Source organism: Hakea prostrata, chromosome 8 (genome assembly GCF_041222555.1).
Source record: "Hakea prostrata isolate BN-2017 chromosome 8, UWA_Hpros_2, whole genome shotgun sequence".
Lineage (NCBI taxonomy): Eukaryota > Viridiplantae > Streptophyta > Magnoliopsida > Proteales > Proteaceae > Hakea > Hakea prostrata.
The window spans coordinates 46,676,117-46,698,091 of NC_142607.1; the positions used below are offsets into that span (position 1 = coordinate 46,676,117).

Sequence of the window (21,975 nt, forward strand, 5' to 3'; positions counted from 1 at the left end):
GAGTCGTAAGGACTCTTTTTAAGTGGTAGTTGAGAGCCGTGAGGAGACTCAAACTGGTGTATAATTCGTATTCGCTTTGGTTTCTTCATAATTAACTCTCTCATCTTTCCCAAAACCCTGTTGCATTAAATAAGGAAAACCCCAGAAGATAGAGAGACACAAGTTCCATCGGAAAAATACAGAGAAGAGTGGTTTGTAGAAGTTGTAATGGCAGCTTCGAATGGGAGTGAATTCTTGGAAATTAGAACAGAATCTTTTGCTCAGCCTTCCAATGCAGAAGCTGTGAGGATGGATGAAGAAGAACTACTTTGGGCTGCGATGGAGAGATTACCGTCTCAGAAACGTACTTATTTCGCAATTCTGAAACGAGATCAGTTTGCAGATTCAAATGAAGAAGAAGAGAAGATGACAGAGATGATTGATGTTCGTAAGTTAGATCATAAAGCTCGGGAATTTCTTGTTCGAGAAGCTCTTGCAACCAACGAACAAGATAATAGTGAACTCTTGTCTGCAATCAAAAGACGACTTGATAAGTATGCATTCACGATCGATTTAATCACTCTTTTTGTTGTTTAATCTTCTGGTTTACCCTAAGAGAAGATACTGGAAACGGTTCTCAAGGATCCAAAATCGCCTTACTAGTTATTCCTTTACGTGATTTCCAACTTCATGGGAATCAGGTTTGGTAACGGAATTGAGTAACGCGTTTATGGGCCTTCATAACCAAGCCCTAGTTGGGCCTTAGTCCAATTTTTCATGGGCTTCATTATGGGCTTTGCGTTACGGTTGAAGCCTTAGATCGGATCCTAAAATACATTTGTGAGAAATAAAAATAATGCCTACGAAATTTTTTATTTTATTTTGGGGTCGAGTAAGGACCCATTGAATAACCCATAAAAAACAATTTCTGGTTTTTTTAATGTAGGAAAAAAACAGAAAATGTGGCCGAATCAAACTGTTCTATTTTAGGTGATTTTTTTTTTAATAAATTAAAACTTATGATAATTTTCTCTAAATCCTTCCTTAATGAAGTAGTCAAACAAGGAAAATGGGATTTTAAAGGGGATACCAATGCAATGTGGAATGAGATGGCTATGTGTATTAAGAAGATGGCTAAAGATGTTCTAGGTGAATCAAAAGGAAAGATCCATTCTTATAGAGAGACGTGGTGGTGGGATAGTGATGTTCAAACTGCCATTAGGAATATAAAAGCTAGTTTTAATACATGGCAAAGAACTAAGGATGTTGAGGATCTTCAAAGGTATAGGTTGGATAGAAATGAAGCTAAGAAAATTGCAGGAAAAACAAGGGAAAAAAAGTATGAAGAGTTATACAATAAGTTGGGCACAAAAGAAGGGGGAAAATCTATTTATAAGATAGCTAAGATGAGAGATATGAAGAGTAGAGATCTTAACCATGTTAGATGTATTAAAAATGGAGATGGTAAAGTATTAGTTTGTGAGGAGGATATTAAGAAAAGATGGGAAACATATTTCTCTAGTTTACTAAATGAGCATTTTTCAAGCACTTATGTTTTGGATGATTACACTTTTCACCAAGGCACCAATGGTCCGAACTTATATACGTAGAATTTCGATGTCCGAAGTAAAAGAAACTTTAAGGGGGATGAAACTCGGCAAGACACAAGGTCTTGATGAAATCCCAATTGAAGTATGAAAGAGCTTAGGAACCCATGGACTAGTTTGGTTGACTAAGTTGTTTAATAAGATTATGAGCACAAGGAAAATGCCAGATGATTGGAGGAGAAGTGTTGTGGTTCCAATTTACAAAAATAATGGAGATATTCAAAGTTGTAATAACTATAGAGGCATTAAATTGATGAGCCATAAGATGAAATTATGGGAGAGAATAATTGAAACCTGTTTGAGACACTTAACTATAGTTACGGAGAACCAATTTGGGTTTATGCCGGGAAGATCTACAACAGAGACTATTTACTTAATTAAGAGACTTATGGAAAGGTATAGAGAATGTAGGAAAGACCTTCATATGGTATTTATTGACCTAGAAAAAGCTTATAATAGAGTCCCTAGAGCGTTAATTTGGCAAATACTAGAGAAAAGAAGTGTTGCAAGTAAAAATGTAAATATAGTTATGGATATGTATGATGGTTCGGTGACTAGTGTTACAACAGTTGGGGGGACAGTAATGAATTCCCGATAACAGTTGGGTTACATCAAGGGTCAACTTTAAGCCCATATCTATTTGCATTGGTAATAGATGAATTAACCAAAGACATTCAAGATGAGGTTCCCTGGTGTATGCTTTTTGCGGATGATATTGTGTTGATTAATGAGACCCAAGTGGGGATTAATACCAAATTAGAATCATGGAGAGTAGCTTTGGAATCAAAAGGCTTTAAACTTAGTAGATCGAAGACATAATATCTAGTTTGTAATTTTAGTCATGATCGGGCAGATGATAAGGTGGTGATACTTGACGATAAAGAGATTCCTTAGAGTGATTGTTTTAGGTACCTAGGTTCAATCATAAGTAAAAGAGGTGATTTAAATGATGAGGTTTCCCAAAGAATTAAAATAGGGTGGATGAAGTGGAGAGGTGCGTCCGAGGTCTTATGTGATCGGCATATTCCATTAAGCTAAAAAGAAAATTTTATAGGACCGTTGTTCGACCAGCTATGATGTATGGTGCAGAGTGTTGGGCTGTTAAAAAGAATCATATAGATAAACTCAGTGTAGCATAAATGAGGATGCTAAGATGGATGAGTGGCAAAACTAGGATGGATAAGATAAGAAATGATCATATTAGAGTTGGTTTGGGAGTTGCTCCCATAAGTGATAAGCTTAGAGAAAGTCGTTTGAGGTGGCACGACCACTTTCAATGGAGGCCTATAAATGCTCATGTTCGGAGAAGTGATATAATCCATATTGAAGAAACTAAAAGAGCTAGGGGTAGACCTAAGATAACCTTAGGAGAAGTGGTGAGAAATGATATGTATAGCTTAGGCCTTGTATCTAGCATGGCCTCGAACAGAACTGATTGGAGGCCAAGAATCCATGTAACTAACCCCATTTAGTTGGGACAAGGCTTATTGTTGTTGTTGTTGTTGTTGTTGTTGATAATTTTCTCTCCAAGAAGCAATTTTGACTCAGTTTCTTGAAGCAAAAGTAGTTTGTAAGCTAGGTTTAAGTATAGAGAGAGGTATTCATGGAATTTAAATTCTAAATATAAGAGCTCTTGTAAAATCCTCCTATAGTGTTTTCGCTTCTAGAAGCAAGTTTTATACCTAAAAGAGTGTTTTTGCTTCTAGAAACACTTTGTGGATTATCAAATGCATCCTAAGAAAATCTTAGAAAGCAAAATATCCTACTAGAAAAATTAACCAATTCAAAACTCAAATTTGAGCAGTACCTAGATGGGCATTCAAGGTGTGGTAAAAGGACAAGGGCAAATGGAGGAATCCTTCTTTGATATAATTACAGAATTATAAGGAGAGTATTTAATCAAAAGCTCATAATCTAAATAACATCATAATGGTATTAACTCCCTATAGAATAAATTAATGTTTAAAATCAATCAACTGTTAATTTCTTGAGAAGGAAAAAAGAATATTAATTTTGGTTGTTGAAAATTTACAGTGCAGGATTGATAGTTCCAAGTGTGGAAGTGAGGTTTGAGAACCTTTGCATCACAGCTGATGTTCAAATAGGCAGTAGATCATTGCCTACATTGTTGAATTATTACAGAGATGTAATAGAGGTAAAACAATTACAATTTTACAGTTTTATTTTATACCATTTATTTCTTTCATAGAATCTCAAAGGAAGAATGGCTTTTTGAATGCAGAAAATTTTAAGCAGTTTGAAGATCTTTCACCCCAAAAAGCATTCACTTAAGATCTTGGATAACATTAGTGGCATTGTGAAACCAGGAAGGTAAAGTACACAGAGTTTCCTTCTTCTTCTTCCCTTTTTAAGGTTTTTTTTTTTGTAAAATATAATTTTAGAAAGTGACTTACCATGAAAATTTTCCTTTTTAAATATGTTTTTAGTTTCTTAGTAGAAGGTGTTTTGCTTGTTGACCAATCATCAATGGAGTTTCATTTAATTTGTTTCCTTCTCTTCTGATTTGTAGGATGACCCTACTTTTGGGACCACCCAGCTCAGGAAAATCCACCTTACTTTTATCTCTTGCGGGAAAACTTGACCCAAAATTAAAGGTTTGTACATTTCTGTCTCTTAAAAGATAAAAAATAAAAATAAACGTTATTATGAATTTACAAGTGCCTTGATGTATGGCCTTGTAACTTGCAGTTACAGCCAAACAAAAAAATCATTAAAAGTCTCATTAATAATGCACATTCTATGATGAAAATTTTCTTAAGATATTGATCTTCATTCTTATGCTAATTATTTTTATTTTATTTTATTTTAATAATTGTCATATTTTTTTAAAAATTTTATTAAGACACTCTAAGATGTTAGAGTAGGGGAAAGGAGTGTTGCATGGCTACATTGAACCTATGCCTTAACATACGAACATATGAAATTGTAATCTCATTCCCTGTGACAATTTTTTTTTTTTAAATTTGAGGTGACACTAAGTTTTCGTCAATGATGCCCTTGTAAGCACTCACTAGATCCCTTGCTAGTGGGCATCATATTACTAAGTAGTTACTTTCAAATAAGTATTTCATTTGACATATATCTTAGTTATCCCCAGCTATACTTCCCCACCCCCTGAATTTGTTCCAAAAAAAAAAAATAATAAGATATCAACTATTCTTCTACTAATTAACATAGGATGACTGCTTCTTGTTCCTTTAGACTTTACTTTGGCCTTTGTGTGAAGCCTTTGGCACGGGTTCGCTTTTTGAGTTCAAATCCTCTCGGGGCCAAGAGCAAAGCTACGTCTATATTAATTATATAAATTTTCCTTAGGAATGTAATCAATGTGCACATAAGTTGACCTGGATGAGCTCAAATAAAAAAATAATAATAAGTAGAATGACATTTCCTTTTGAGTATAGGTGATTTGATGATTAGACTTTGTAAAGAGTCGATATTAGTCTTAGTCCCCCCTCAGAAAAAAAAGAAAAAAGAAATATTATTTTTAGTTTCCAACGTCTATTCTACAAAGTTGAAAATACTTCAATATTTTCTCCGATTCAACCAAGGATCAAATTTGAAAAGATTCAATATTTTGAAGAGATTCTCTCTACATGATATATCATAAGAAGCTAGGTCTTTTAATTTTAATTGAAAATAGTGACTTTAATAAAGTAAGAATAATTTATGTCGATGATCATTAAATACGATACGATTCATTTGAGATCTACATATTTGGATTAGTCAAAGATATAAAGAAAGTTCATGTGAGAGCCTACACATATTTGTAAGCTTAATTTTGATTATTTTTTGTTTACTCCAACAATTCTTTAGTGTATATATTATTATTAATTTTAAAAGGGTTCAATTTGTTTCAATTTAGAGAAAATTTTGCTTTGATAATTGAAAATGGAACACTTTTTAACATATCAAATGTTTGTGTCAGAAAATGCACAGTACTGGTGGTTTCAGGTCTGTGAAGTTAGCAATAGAGACAATCTGCACACTGGTGGTTTCGGGTCTGTGAAGTTAGAAATAGGGACAATGTTTGCTCGGGAGTTCTGTAGTGAAATGCAAGGATTATGAGGAACACTAGTACATGTCTGTGTTGAAAATCTATACACAACCTTCATTGTGGTTGAGTTTTGTCACTCAGTAGCTAGTTTAAGCAATTTCCCACAATCTAGGTGTTTCAGACAATAATCGTCTTAGAAGCAATGCAAGGAACCTCCACTGCTTTGAACCCTGAACTATAACATTGTTAATTAATTGATAGGGTTGGAAAAGGGTATATATCCTTTCCCTTTCGTATGTAATTTATTCTGCATTTGATCATAAAAGGAGGGTTTATTGTTTTTTTAATTTTTTTATATCAGTCTTCGCTTTGCCTGTTCTGATTAAAATAGGGAATGTCTTCAACCACAAACTGAAAGAACAAGAAAATCATCAGGACTTTCTGCTCTTTTTACTGTAATTTTTATATTGATTCAGCTTTTTGGTTTCAGAAAACTGGGAAAATTACATACAATGGACATGAGCTTGATGAGTTCTGCGTACAGAGGACTTCTGCATACATTAGTCAAACAGATACTCATATAGCTGAGCTAACAGTAAGGGAGACACTAGATTTTGCTGCAAGTTGTCAAGGTGCCGGCCAAGAATTTGCAGGTTTGTATCTTGATTAACTCTACTCCAGGTTGAACTCTCTTCTTCTCATTTTGTAACTGCTCGATTATTGAATCTACCAACATTGGTGGATTCCTTTATGCTTTTGTGTACCGCAATATGAATAGCTTGACCATAAGTTCCCCTTTAGGACAACAGGGAAGAGAAAGAACGAATATTGGGATTTTTGCCAGTTGATCTTGCTTTGAACCTTTAAGGTTAATTTCCTGAAAAGTGTTGTATGATAACTGATAAATATATTTGGTAATTGCAGGATATTTAAAAGATCTGGAGAAACTGGAGAAGGAAAAGAATATACACCCCACTACAAAAATCGATGCATATATGAAGGTTCTTCCAAACCAAGACTACAAAATGCCCACTGTTTATCTTCTTTGTATTTTTTCTGAAATAAACTGAATTGCACAGGCATCATCTGTAAGTGGCAGGAAACATAGTCTTTCTACAGATTACATCTTGAAAGTTTTAGGCCTTGACATCTGTGCAGAAACACCAGTGGGTAATGATATGCTCAGAGGTGTTTCAGGTGGTCAGAGAAAGCGAGTCACCACTGGTAACAGACTTATCCTTTTGATAATTGCTTTCAATTTATTTGTTTCCCCCCTATTATTACTCATGATCCTTTCTGGTTGTTCCTTTTGAATTCTTCTTCTTGATTAAAAAAAGCCCTTGTTGGCTCAGTAGAGCATTATCTGTCCCGGAGCATGATATCCAACTTCCACTCTAGAAGTCCGTATACATTGGCCTTGAACTTTCTGATACCTTCAGCTTGCATTGTACTATTCATCCTAACTGTTCAGTCATTGGACTTTCTACATGAATGAACCTTCTCGGGTGATTTCCTACAGTCTTTTACCTATTAGCATTACTGCCACCATTGACTTTGGCTAGAATGTTCATTTTGATGTCCTAGTTTTGTCTTCCTCAGTCTATGATCAAAGGTTTTGGACTTGGAACTAATTTTGTCCAGTGAATAATAATAGTAGTTGATTGTTTTTTCAAATTCTGGTGAAATGATTGTTATGCCAAGAGAATAAAATCCATCTTTCCAGTCTTAGAAAACATCAATTTCAATATCATCATTTTGTTTCTTATCGACTTGGCCTTCTGAATTATCTACTAAGTTTTGTTTTCCAAATTCAGGTGAAATGGTTGTGGGGCCAAGAAAAACTCTTTTCATGGATGAAATATCTACTGGTCTTGATAGCTCAACAACCTATCAAATTGTCAAATGCACTGGGAACTTTGTTCATCAAATGGGTGCCACTGTCTTGATGTCTCTTCTCCAGCCTGCGCCTGAGACATTTGATTTGTTTGATGACCTAATACTATTATCTGAAGGACAAATTGTCTATCAAGGACCTCGGTCAGAAGCTGTGAGGTTCTTCGAATCATTAGGCTTTAAACTTCCACCTCGTAAGGGGATTGCAGACTTTCTTCAAGAGGTATTGTTATGTAAAAAGTCATTGGAGCTTGTGTTTCTTGCCCACTTCAATTCTTGCATTATTTGAATTTGTTCTGTTTTCAGGTTACCTCCAGAAAGGATCAAGCACAATATTGGGGTAATTCTTCAAAACCATATGTGTTTCTTCCCAGTTCAAAGATTGCAGATGCATTCATTGACTCTGAGTTTGGACGTTCCTTGCACTCCACTCTTGGAGTTCCATATGATAAAACCAAGAATGTTCCTTCAGCTCTTGCTCAGACAAAGTTTGCTGTTTCAAAATGGGAACTCTTCAAAGCATGTTTTGCACGTGAACTTTTGCTAATTCGCAGGAACAGATTTCTTTATATTTTCCGAACATGCCAAGTATGCTTTACTTTCAATCTTCTGCTTCTGAAGCTTACAACTTTATACAGTTCGAGTAAATGCCACATTAACTTGAAATGAAACTCATTTTTATCATGACTTTATTTATTCACAAACTATCTTTTTTCCTAGATTAATTAAGACTGGTCCAGTTGAATTGGTCTCTCTCTACTCTTTGCCATCTCCCCTCCCCCACCCTTGTCTTTCTCTTCTATTTCTTGCTTTCTATCCCTTACATGATTTGCTCCCCTATTGAAGGAGAAACATTAGATAATGCAGGCACCAACTTTGTTCTCTGTAACTGATATAAATATTCTTGCTCATTTGTCCAAAACATAAAACTCATTTGTGAAAAATACAAAGTTGTCAAGGGGACACCAGGATGCCTTCACCCAAAGAATCTCCATGACTCCTAGGCATCACTAGGTGACACTTAAGTTTGATCTGGAACTCCATTTTCCTTGCCATATTCAAAATTACCCTTCTTGTGAGCAAGCAAGATCCGTCCATTTAATTTTCCCAAACCTTTAAAGCATATAGTCTCTTGACACCTAAACATGCCACTTATTGGTCCTACGAATAACTAAACATGCTACATTATGCATTTGTGAAGAAATAATAAATTGTGTATCTTGATGTGAAATATTCATCATGAATAAGTGTCTAACTTTCAACTGTGTTGGGTGTAAAAACAGCATGGTTTATTGTCTGAATACATGAGGCTCTTATCGGTTTAAAACATAGTTAGTGGTTGATTGAAGTAGTCATTTCATGCAGTTTTTAGCCTTTTCTACATATTCAGAGTAAATGGAAGTGACAGCTTTCAATGTAACATACATATCTTTATTGGAAATTCTTTGCAAGTTACTGACTGTAACACACTTTCAGGTTGCATTTGTTGGAATCATAACATGCACAATGTTTCTACGGACAAGAATACATCCTACAAATGTGATGAATGGGAACCTCTACCTTTCTTGCTTGTTCTTTGGACTGGTGCATATGATGTTTAATGGATTTACCGAGTTACCCATTACCATTAGTCGACTCCCAATCTTTTATAAGCAAAGAGATAATTTCTTTCATCCTGCTTGGGCATGGTCCATTCCTAGTTGGCTTCTGCGTCTGCCTTATTCCATCATTGAAGCTTTTGTATGGTCTTGTGTTGTATATTATGCAGTTGGGTTTGCCCCTAGTTCTGGGAGGTACGTATTCTTTTTAAACAGCTTTACCAATTTTTATTTATTTCCATGAGTTTTCATTGTATTTATCTTCTCTTTTAAATGTCTCTAGGTTTTTCTGCTTCATGCTCCTTCTATTTTCAATGCACCAAATGGGACTGGGCTTATTCCGAATGATAGGTGCTCTTACAAGAGATATGGTCATTGCCAATACATTTGGATCTGCAGCTTTACTAATTGTTCTTTTGTTGGGTGGATTTATAATACCGAAAGGTTGGTCTAATTATTTTGTTCTGACAGTTTTAATGGTAATAGGAGTTATCAGCTTTAATATAATGATTTGGTGGTTTTGTTTATAGGAATGGTCAAGCCATGGTGGGTATGGATGTTTTGGTTATCACCATTGCAATATGCACAGCGTGCAATTTCAGTTAATGAATTTACTGCTACAAGATGGATGGAGGTTTGCTCCTTTTTGTTTAAAATGGCCTTTCCTGCTTCATAATTTTAATGTCTCTTTAGATTCAATCATGAATTTGTCTCTTGATTTTTGAATGCCGTATATTCTTATAATTTTTTCATCTGAAGTAGTTGACCTTATGCTATTTCTTTGGCAGAGATATTTGCATGGAAATAATACTGTTGGACACTATGTTCTTCAGTCACATGGTTTACCGGATAACCCAAACTGGGTTTGGATTGGAGTTGGTATTTTAATGGTGTATGCGCTGGTCTTCAATGTTGTGCTTACTCTTGCTTTGACTTACCTTAATCGTATGTCTGAAAGCACCTAGTGATTTTATGGATCATATTGTCTCTTTGTTAACCTTTATATGTTTGACATACACTAGTAATATCTCTCTGTTTAAACATTGCATTAATGATCATAATTTTCTTGTTTACTGCAGCTCTTAGAAAACCGCAAACAGTCATTCCACTTGATGCTGTGGAACAAACTTGTGATAGTGGTCAGGGCACATACTCTAATTTGTGTCAACCGCATATGTACTGTCTTGTATTATCTGAGTCAGAAATTTTGCTCCAATAGTTTACTCACCCTAATGCTTACATACAGGTGCAGTAAATAATCAACTGTCTAACCCAATACACATATCTACTCAAAATAAATCAGCAAAGAAGGGAATGATTCTTCCATTTCAGCCATTATCATTGACATTTCATAACGTCAACTACTTTGTTGACACGCCAAAGGTAAAATTTCCTAGAATGATTGCTTCACTTCAATTCTAAGAGAATGCATTTAAAAATTCTTTGTTTGTGTGTGATAACAGGAAATGACTGCCAAGGGGATTCCAGAAAAGAAGCTACAACTCTTGTCTGATGTTAGTGGAGTATTCTCACCTGGTGTTCTTACTGCACTAGTTGGTTCAAGTGGAGCAGGAAAAACTACTCTAATGGATGTGCTTGCTGGTAGAAAGACTGGTGGGCATATAGAAGGGGAAATTAGGATATCTGGTTACGCAAAAGAGCAAAGCACTTTTGCCCGAATCTCAGGATATGTTGAGCAATCTGATATCCATTCTCCTCAAGTTACGGTTGAAGAGTCATTATTGTTTTCTTCGAGTCTCCGCCTTCCGAAAGAAATCAGTAAAGAGGATAAACGAGTCAGTACTTGATATTGCTTTGTGATTAGATAAGCATCTTGCAATTGTCTCTAATATAAAATATTATTATCATGTATTATAGGAGTTCGTTGAACAAGTAATGGAATTAGTAGAGCTTGATACTCTACGGCATGCTTTGGTTGGTTTGCCTGGAAATAGTGGCTTATCAACTGAACAGAGAAAACGCCTTACAATAGGAGTAGAGCTTGTTGCAAATCCTTCCATTATTTTTATGGATGAACCCACATCAGGACTGGATGCTAGGGCAGCAGCCATTGTGATGCGAACCGTTCGTAACACTGTTGATACTGGTCGAACAGTGGTTTGCACAATACATCAACCAAGTATTGATATATTTGAAGCATTTGATGAGGTGAGTATAAGCATATATGTTCAAAAATGTCCCAAAAATATCAAGAAATCATAATTTTACTTGTGTGAGTTCTCATAGAGTTTTCCGTCCTTGTGTATATGGTGTAGCTACTTCTTATGAAACGTGGGGGACAAGTTATATATGGCGGGAAGCTTGGTAGGAACTCACGAATTATGATTGATTACTTTCAGGTACGACTTAATTCTGAAATTTTTACGTTTTTGTTTTACTAGTTTTCTTAACTAAAATAATTTCCTACATAAATGGTATTGTCAAATTAATTTTGGTTTCTATTTTAATTCTCTTAACTCCCATCAACCACTCTGAACCTAGTTACCAGTGGTATGAAATTTACTTCATCGACCTTGATCTATTATGACTTTGCATTTATTATCCATGTTATAAAGCATTTTGGACCAAGTACGGGAAGGAAAATTTTAGAAACAAGGGGACGATTATTGCAGAGGACAGCCATTGTATTTATTGCGACTAAGATACTTTTTAAATTTACTGTAAGATGCTTCAGGATGCTTTCCTAGTTCTATATGGAAACATCTTGAGCATGAGACAGAACTGTAGGTTTAGGCATGGTAGATAGTGTTTGATCATATTCTGTGGAAATATTCGTCTTCTGAGTTCACTTTGAGCAGAACAAACTCGTGATAAACTCTTGAAGATAATTAGAGGTCTCATGATGAAAATTAAAACCTCATCTGAAGTCTGAATTAGTTTTATAAGAACCAGCTCTTGTCCTTTTTTCACTCGTTTATTATAAGTATCTGATCGACAGAAATGTTTAAGAAGCTCAATTTTTCTATTTCTGGGTGTGGAAGAATGAGATAGAATGTCCATGAATTTCTGCTGCTCTAAATGAGTAGCTGATCAATGTTTCTTTCCTTGCATAGAATATTAGGGGAATTTATCCAATTCCAGGTGGCTACAATCCAGCAACTTGGATGCTTGAGATCACTACACCTGCTGCTGAACAGAGAATGGGTCAAGATTTTGCACACATATACAGGAACTCTGATCAATACAGGTGACAACCAACTAGATAAAAAATTCTTTGAGAACACAAAATATAGCTTGTATTTTCTCTAAATTGCTGACTTGGACTTGTTCTTGGATGATACTTCCCACTTTACAATCTAATTTTATCAATTCATTAATGCAGGGAACTGGAAGCTTTAATTGAAAGTTTGAGCATCCCACCTGATGGTTCTGAGCCTCTAAATTTTGCTTCTACACATGCACAAGATAGTATTTCTCAATTTGGGATATGTTTATGGAAGCAAAACCTTGTGTATTGGAGAAGTCCTCAATACAATGCCATGCGGTTATTCTTTACTGCATTTAGTGCCATAATAGTTGGCTCAATATTTTGGGATGTTGGTTCAAAAAGGTAATTTTTTTCTTCTCATTTGTATGCTGGGGTTTATATTGATATGTTGTATTAACAATTTATTTTCTATAATTATAAGTATCTATAGTTTCTTTTAACTTTGGATACTATCTCAAGCTTTTCACTTCATTCATTTACAGAGAATAATCATAATGAAAATATCTTCCTCTACTTTTATGAACAAGCAAATCCCAAATCTTGAATTCTCTAATTTGTTGAAGGATATGATAGAAAGATCTCTTGTATAACCATAACTTCAATAGGCAATGCCTACTTGAAGAAAATCATAGACCAAAAATGTGTGAAAGTAGTACTGGTTATTAAGTAATTGAAAAATAGTATGTAAGTTGAGTAAAGGGGAAGGAGACGTAGGCACACCACAAAAGATCTAAGAAGTTTACTTTGCAGTATTGAATTTGGGGGACAAAATATTACATTCAAGGTGGGGTAAGAAACCTGGCTTTGCCCCTGAGAGATTAAGCTTGTGAAGCTTTCTATTATAATTAGAAAATTCCTATTGGAGCATTTGGAAAATAAAACAGATAAAACTAAGACAAATCAGGACTCATTAGATTTCCATGTGGTTGAATTGAAGGACAAGGAAGGGTGAGGGACCGACTAACAGAGAAAAATAGATATGGAAATACCCAATAAGTACTTACCTCATTATCCTGAGATCAAATCCTTTCTAGGTTTTAGCTGAAAATTACAAATGTCCCATTGTGAAAAAGCCACATTAGAAATTTTAACCCAATAATAGCTTTACAACATTTGGTTAATGGTCTAGTGTCACTGCAGAATTTTATGACATTTTCATGAACTTAGAACCCCCCCCCCCCCCCAATAATTGAAATTTCAACTGACATAGTGGTTGAATGTTGAATGTTGAATGTGGAGACAATTTATTGTCTGTCTTACTCAGGCTACCCTGAATTACTATTGTGTGTGATCGATTTCTCTCCACTAGGTTAATCTGAAACATCTTTTGTTTATACTTTACATCTTCTCATTGTAAAACCGTGCAATTCTATGTCAAATTCTAACAATTTTCACCTATGGCCGCCATCTCATATTGTTCTTTTTATTTTTGGACATGTGCATAATTTTGTCTAACACACAATTTTGGCAGGTTTTGTACTATGATTCTTGGGTGTATTCTATAGTAGTCGATATTTGTTTGTTTTCCAAGCCCTTTCTAAGTTTCTAACTACAACAAAATCTACAAAATTCATGGCAGTCAATAGGTTGAATTCTTGATCAAGAAAATCATTGAGAACTTCCTATGTTTCAGCTTCCTTGTAGATAAATATCATGGCATCATTATGGCATACAATTAATTTCTCCTATCCAATCATTTGAGCCCTATCCTTAATTCCTCTAGCTTACTTTGATTAGAACCTACAAGAACATAGGCTGTATTTCATTGCATCAAATAGTCTACAAGCATGAAATTTCCTTGTTGCTAAATGGTGCTAAAGTTTGAAACTGATCAAGTACCATCTCTTCAATGTTTTGTAGAGACACAACAGAGAACTTATTAATGGTTATGGGTGCTCTTTATGCATCATGCTTGTTTCTTGGGGTCAACAATGCTTCTACAGTGCAGCCAATTATTTCTGTTGAGAGGACAGTCTTCTATAGAGAGAGAGCAGCTGGAATGTACTCTCCATTTCCTTATGCAGTGGCCCAGGTATGAATATTGGTTATTATATAAGTATAATTCCTGTTAAGTAAACTAATTAGTATATTACTTTTTCTTGTTGGCAGGGGCTGATAGAGATTCCATATGTTGCTATGCAAACAATAATATTTGGTGTCATCACATATTTCATGATCAGTTTTGAAAGAACAATAGGTATTGTTTAAAACCTATTTTCCATGTTATTTTACACTATGGAAGCTGATTATAATTTATTTTCCCCAGTCCTTAGCTATGGACAGATCTTAATAGTGTGCTTACACTTGTTTCATAAGTAAGATCTAGCTGGAATAATTTGACCATTCAGTTCATGTGTTCTGTTAAGCAGCTGAACACTTTTTGAAGCACTCATTTGGTTGGCTTAGTGGTTTTCTATCTTCAGTTGATTGTTGCAAAATAATAAATTAGCTTTCTGATTTACTAATATTTCTTGTACTGCTTTTTTTGTATATACTAAAAATGCAAACAATATCAATTTTGTAGTCTATTTTCCATTACCATGTTTTGTTTCATAGACAAGATTACCAGAAACATGGATACATAAAAGTGTGAAGAACTTCTTTCTCAAGAAGGAAAAAGCTGACGAGGCAATTAACTAGTTCTTCAACAACATTTGAACATGCTATTTCTAGTGCTCACTTAAAATGTTCAAGACTCCATGCCAATTAAGAGTTTCAATGAAACCAGTCCGACAAATCTTAATTGAATAGATTCAATTTAGCCAATATGTTTCAAAACTTAATTGTTTGATAAATTAGCTAATTTGTTTTAAAATACAATGGTTTAACACATAGATTATGTTTTGCAGTAAAGTTTCTCTTCTACCTTCTGTTCATGTTCCTCACATTTAGCTACTTTACATTCTATGGGATTATGGCGGTTGGTCTCACACCAAATCAGCATTTAGCAGCTGTCATTTCTTCAGCATTCTACTCATTGTGGAACCTCTTTTCAGGTTTTATTGTTCCAAAACCTGTAAGTAATCTACTGTTCATAATTCATCTACTTCTACTTTTCATGGTTCCATCTAAACCACCAACAAAAAGCTATAAAATCATTTATCTCCTAACCTTGCCTTTTGCTTGTCATAGAACATTCCAGGATGGTGGATTTGGTTTTACCGTATTTGTCCAGTGGCTTGGACCTTAAGGGGTATCATAAGCTCTCAGCTAGGTGACGTTGAGACTTTAATCAACATGCATGAATTTAGGGATCTGTCAAAGAATACATCAATGTCAGTCTCGGCTATGGTCCAGGAATGATCGGTGTTTCCTGAGCAGTGCTCATTGGCTTCAGTATCTTCTTCTTCTGTGTTTATGCTGTGTCTATCAAAGTTCTCAACTTCCAAAAAAGATGAAGCGGCACAGATTTGGGTTTGCTTTGGAGGAAAATAGTTTGGTTAGAGGTGAAGGTGAATGAACAAGGAAAAGAACAAGAATAATGATGGTTCATGCTCACTTATAAATATAATTTTTGCAGGATCATTACTGTTCATTTCAAAGGCCCTATACAAAAAATTGATCTGATTGTTATCCTTATTGGGTAATGGACATTGTAAATTCTTTGGGTTTCATTTGTTATGAGAATCAGAAGCACAAAATGTGGAGTAAAGAATTGTTTGAACTAGTGCGGGTTTCTTCTGAGGAAACATTCTTTAACTGTGAAATGTATATATATTCTTTTTTTTTTTTTTTAATAAACTATTGAATTTAGATTTGAATTGTGTAAAGGAGAAGAAATCAGCTTCTTTATTGGAATCCGAAACCCTATGACCTATGCAATTCATCAAATAGTTCATCAATGATAGGTATAAGGAAATGATCCTTAACGGTCACCGCATTTAAGTCTCTATAGTCCATGCAAAACTTCCATGTGCCGCCCCGTGTTTTTATTCGTAAACTTGATGATGAGAATGGGCTTGAGCTTGGCACAACTACCTTGGAGTGGAGCATTTCAACTACCGTGTCATTGTAGAGAATTATTTTTTCTTTTCTCCATTGCTATACAATTTCTCTTGTGATTTCTTCTTTTTTTTTTTTTTGATCTCATCTAAAATATCAATAATTAATTGAATAATAATAGCAATATATAATAAAAATAGTAATAATTCTATACATAGGAAGTACAAGACATAAATATTATTGGTAATGCTCAAGAAGAAGAGAAAGACGTCTTTCTATCTTTTTTCTTAAAACACAAAAAAGTCAATCTTATTTACTTATTTATTTTATGGGTTTATTATAAATATGAATTTTCTAATTTTTGTAATAGGGATCTCTGTACTGGCACACATTGACTGGGCCTACTCCCAATTGAAGTTGTTTGGCATGATCTTATGCCTACTTAGGTGGAAGAATTTGGATCCTCTTCAGCCAAGTTGCCCATATAGCGATACACCCCCACTCATATTAGTGTGGGACTCACACTGTGCTGACCTAACATATAGGCATGTGAGTCTGGGTCTCATACTTATATGAATGTGAGTGTATGGCTGTATGTGCAGACTCGGTGGAGAGGATCTACACTCCAGGTGGAAGGCCTTTAGGTTCCCTAAATACAATAGGGAAGCTACAGGGTAATTGGGCCAAATCAATTAGGTCATCATTGGGCTCGGAGTCTACTTTATTCCCTCCAACTCCAATTTAAAGAAAATCACACCAGTGTCGGATTTTTATCAAGTCCATTCCTTTGTCCATTTCCCTCTGGATGAAGGACACATGTCCATCAGTTACATCCAAAGGCTCAGATTAAATTAAAATAAATATATCCTCTAAATCTTAACTCAACCTTTGGATGTGACTGATGAACATGTGTTTTTCATCCAGAGGGAAATAGAAGGTAAGAAATGGACATGATAAAATTCTCACTAGTATTTGCCTCTACTATCCGTCGTAGGCCTTGAAATTGAATTGTTTCTGGGCCCTATCCCTCTGAAGTAAACTTGTTTAGGCCCATTAATTCCAATGTTAGTTTCCGGTAATCAAATATCATTGGGCCCATCTAGGCCATCTAATGTACACCCAACACAATATCAGCCCCCAAAACAGGTAAGAAATAGGCTTCAATTAGGGTAGAATAGTCTTGGATTTTAGGCCCCCGCCCTTCACATGGAATTTTATTTCCACCACCTACCCTTACATTGACATTTTGTGCTTCTTCGACCTCTAGATTCAAGATTTTTGGGGAATGTGTCGTGGAACGAAATGGTGTTTCTCCCACCTTAAAGTTAAGTCACGCTCCTTTTGGAGATAATTCCAAAATCCACCTGTTGTGTTTAGGTGTGTAAATGGATAACCGAAATTCGCTTTCGAATTCACATCAGCATCCATTTATGGGTATCTGAATCCATCCGATTACTAATAGGATGCAGATATGATATGCCCATTTCTTACCGATTATTATCCGTCTGATAAAATTATCCGATTAAGTTACTTATTTAGATTTTTTTATTATTTTTATAAAATTTTTACCTGTGATATGTGACTTTTTTTAGATTTTCTACTAAAGTAACTACCAAAGTTTCTAAATTCTTAAATTTCAAACCTAACCCACACAAATAAAATGATAAAGATGTAAATAGGTAGTCGTAAACTTATATTCAATTTGTATTTATGCCCATTTAGAAGAATCTACTTAAGAAAATAACTATCCGTTTATCATCCGAATCCGACTAACTCCGTCTGAAAACCGATAGGATATTATTCGAATCCGTCCGAATATAATAGGATGTGAATATGGTATTACCACTATCCGATTCGAATCCGGTCCATTTACACCCCTAACTTGTGTTCTTTCTGCTTTTACTCTTGCACAGACAAGAGCAGCATTAGTTTCCTTCGTCATACCAGGGCTAAATGCGTCTTGGTCCGGTGTTGTGGTTTCATAGTCACTTCTAACACACAAAGGACAAAGCAATTTAATTATGGACGAGGACCAATAGAATATTATACAGACTAAAGATCTCAACCTGCTTAAGATTTTGGAATCTAACAATTTCCTTTCACGACATAAAAAGAGGTAAATGCCACGATGCAGTTCACTGTTCACATAACTTCCAATGATGGCCATACACAACTTAACACGCAGATCTAGCAACAATGATGGGTTGATGAGATGTATAAGTATGTGTTGTTGCAGAATTTTGTCTCCCCTGATCGAACACTCGAACTTGCAAAAACGTGCTCGACCGGTGTGGTTGAGTTTCGTCTCCGACGAACAAGTTAGTCCAGACAAACAAAGGAAGTAAGCTCAATCTCTCAATGTATTCAATAACTCAAGAATGCATACTTGATAACAATCATCATACCTCTTTATATAGTTCTTGTCTGTTCGAGTACTGAAAGGATTTCCTGTTGTAGAGTCATATCAGGAACCGTCCTCTCCCTAGATGAGTCTTGCTTAAAGAGTAATACTCAAACTCCAATAAGGACTCAATCTTGAGTTAGAATTGACCAAGCACGGTAAGATGCTATTGTTAGGTAAGATGAAACTCCGCTCTGGCTCAATAAGTTTGAGTATGATTTCCAGGTTCGACCAGGTTCGATCATAACAGTATGTTTAACCAATGCCCCCCACCCCCTCATTTACACCTTCATGCAATCTCTTAGAAGGAGGCTTGAGCGAGTGACAAACCAGGGGAGAAAAATACATACAATGAGGAAGAGGGCGGCAGCAGCACCTCCTTAGAGCGTGGAAGACACTGTAAAACTGAGGGGATCCAAACAAAAGCGAGTTGTTTTTAGGGTTTATGCGAGCTTTCAGTGTCCCTCCTACTCTCGCCTTCCCCCTACTTTTCCTCTCCATATTTTCTCAACATGGTGGAGTTGGTAAAAAAGGAAGGGGACATTAAATTTATCCTTTAATTTATTATTTTTCAGATAACAACCTTGAATAGATTTAGATCACACACTACTTTCACACTATAAGAACAGCAATGAACTCTATGGACGGGCAATTTTAGGATATGAAACAAGGTAGTCACTAATTGTCTCTGTTTATGTGGTTAGTAAATTTCTCTCTCATAAACAAAATCATCTCATGTGGCACTTAAATTCAAGTTCTCTATGTATTGTCGGAGCTACCAGATGATGTTCATTCTTCCAAGTTACAACACATTAGAATTGAAGTGGGGAAGGGGTCGGGAAAACAAAATACACAGATGGGTGGGTGCCTTCCCCACTAAATGGCCTAAGAAGTTCTCAACAACTAAGCTTATCATACAGAAACTGATACAAACTGTAACAGCAAGAGCAAAACCAGCAGTTGATTTCAGCTGCATTTTAATTGCCTAACGTACTCACCAATTCGATTAGCCATTCTCTGATGGGAACATATAGAGATTTTTCACACCAACCCCATTAACCATGTCGCAATTATAAACAAACTTCCAATTGTCAGACTTGATCCCTGTTCATCAGTGCAGATTCTACAAGCTTGACCTTCTTTGAGTTCTCATCATTGACGAGTGAAAGCTTTGCAATTGATGCTTTAAGCTGTGCAATTTGGGCATCTGGAACATGGGGCTTCCTCCTCAATGCTACCTGTCTTCGGGTGGAGACTGATGCACTACGTTGAGGCGAGCTTGAAAACCTTCTCAACCTCGCATTTAGAGCTTCAATGGAAGAACGAAGTGCGTCCAACTCCACTCCTGTAAATCCATCTGCATAATACCCCACATGATGTTGAAAAAGTGTTAAAATGTTGATCGTGGCCAAAGTAAATGTAAGATTAGAATGCAAAACAACTGTCTTTAAGTACCAAGCTCAGATTTGAATTGGCGCTCTCCTTTGGATAACGGTTTCCGTCGGACCCCAGGCAAGTCTCTTAATCCTTGCAAACGTTCTTCTAGATGCTCATGAACCTTCAAGGCATGATTTAAACGATCCTCTAAGCCTGGCTGTTTTTCCTCAACCTTCAGAAGTTTTTTCTTGACCTCAGCTGCACGGGCATGCTGGTCATCTATGATTTTCTTCAGTTGTCCAGCATGATGTTTGAGTTCAAAGAAAACCTGTGAAGTACCACAAAAAATAAGAACTTTCATTCACCTATAAAATCATCCCAGAGTTGATGATCATCCTGGGAACTTGGAAAAATCAACTCACAGATTGACTGATCATGAAGTTTACTCTTCATTCCACATCAACCATGAACTAAAGGAGGCGGATGTGGAGGAGAGGCGAACTCAATCACTGGAAAAATATAACATGGATTCACTTCACAGCCAGTGGAAACCCAAGGGCCATACCATTCCCAAGAAACAGGAACATAAACAAAGTATCAAACAAATCAAGGTTCTCCTCGACCAGTACACAGGGTCCTTTCCATCACAGTAACTGCATGGTGGGAGATCTGCGAGATGGGAGATCTCGCCACATCTCGTCGAGATCTCGCCATATCTCGCCGAGATCTCGCTGCAACCATCAAAAATTGCCAGAAACTTGATTTTTTGTCGGAATTTGTTGGGGATTCAACTTCTAAACATCTTTAAGACATCTACAACATCAAATTATCATCATTCAAGCCTATTTCAACTAGATCTACAACAAAGGTAAGATTTTCCCCCAAATTTGAATTTTTTTCAAATAGAATATTCTACAATGGGTGTGTGAGTTTAGTGTAAATATATGTTGATCCACAAGCTTTGATCTAACTTTCATGGAAACCAATTTAATGTGACAGTTAAACCTATATGTGACATACTATAGTGATGAGTTGACTTGGGAGTCATATGTGGCCACCGTTCAGCATCAGTTGATGCAGAATGCTGAGTTATACTCTTGCTTGTCTTGTAGTCTTATTACTCACATACTCTTATGATTGTGAACCTATGGATTATGATTTATGACTTACTAAAAGTCTAAAACTTCTTATGGTTGTAAAATTTTGAAGCCATTTAAGTTCTTTGATAGTTTGATGTGTAATGTATTTAATACTTTATAGTTGATAACATGAATTACTTGATATCTCTACATTTCGGTTTTACACATAGGGTTGACTTTGAAGACGTAGTTAGGGTTATTTTCTCACAATTCTAAGGCCACCAATGTGTTCAAAAGGCCTTAAATAGACTAAATACCAAATTTCAGCCCAACTGGCGCCCTAAAACCCACCGAGATGGGTCACCGAGATTACGCCAAAATTTTGGTAGATCTCGACCGAGATCTCGCCATCTCGGTCGAGATCTCTCTATTTTGGAGTGGCGAGATCTCCCACCATGAGTAACTGTTTCACAGACCTCCTACTTTGATAAGTTCACTTTTCGACATAGTTGTTGAGGCAGCAAGACAACCCAAGATGGTGCAGGAGCGCCTAGGCACTAGGACAACAAGGCACCTGCCTAGTCATTGTTTAGGTTATTTTCCCTTTTATTGCATGATCCCATTATATGTATAATGGTATATACTTGTCTGCTCATATGTGTTTATCGCGCACACGGCTGCGTGCACGTGCGCGCGCGCAGGGGGGGGGGGGGTGGGGAAGAGAATTTAGTTATCTGCTCACATGTAGCATGAATGATGTACAAATGGTGATGTTTAACCAGCTAGCACGACATTTAAAGGCTACAGTTGGTCCGTTCTGATTTATGGCCAAAATGCATTACCAATTAATAG

The 21,975-nt window shown here is 35.9% G+C and overlaps 1 protein-coding gene and 1 pseudogene across 3 annotated transcripts in view; one reads left to right on the forward strand and one right to left on the reverse strand.

Moving 5' to 3' along the window:
* The first annotated feature begins 207 nt into the window (after window positions 1–207).
* On the forward strand, window positions 208–16,003 carry LOC149008226 (ABC transporter G family member 31-like; annotated as a pseudogene). The gene is made up of 24 exons (XR_016175012.1): window positions 208–533; window positions 3,621–3,741; window positions 3,829–3,917; window positions 4,117–4,201; window positions 6,095–6,257; window positions 6,529–6,605; window positions 6,684–6,828; window positions 7,419–7,720; window positions 7,804–8,085; window positions 8,974–9,290; window positions 9,379–9,539; window positions 9,626–9,729; window positions 9,884–10,040; window positions 10,175–10,234; window positions 10,342–10,478; window positions 10,559–10,891; window positions 10,974–11,264; window positions 11,372–11,455; window positions 12,170–12,303; window positions 12,439–12,666; window positions 14,185–14,356; window positions 14,434–14,521; window positions 15,174–15,340; window positions 15,457–16,003. The product of XR_016175012.1 is annotated as an ABC transporter G family member 31-like (transcript).
* Window positions 16,004–19,195: 3,192 nt separating this feature from the next.
* The window catches only part of MOS7 (nuclear pore complex protein-like protein), a 34,510-nt gene continuing 31,730 nt past the window's right edge, over window positions 19,196–21,975 (reverse strand). Inside the window, exons 8-9 of one of the 2 annotated variants that reach the window (XM_089165541.1) lie at window positions 20,123–20,372; window positions 19,196–20,024 (exon numbers count right to left, since the gene is read on the reverse strand). In XM_089165541.1, coding sequence (XP_089021667.1) covers window positions 19,759–20,024; window positions 20,123–20,372 — 516 coding nt within the window. In that variant the 3' untranslated portion in view covers window positions 19,196–19,758. The remainder of the gene's footprint in view (window positions 20,025–20,122; window positions 20,373–21,975) is intronic. The other variant, XM_089165540.1, reaches the window with a different exon arrangement.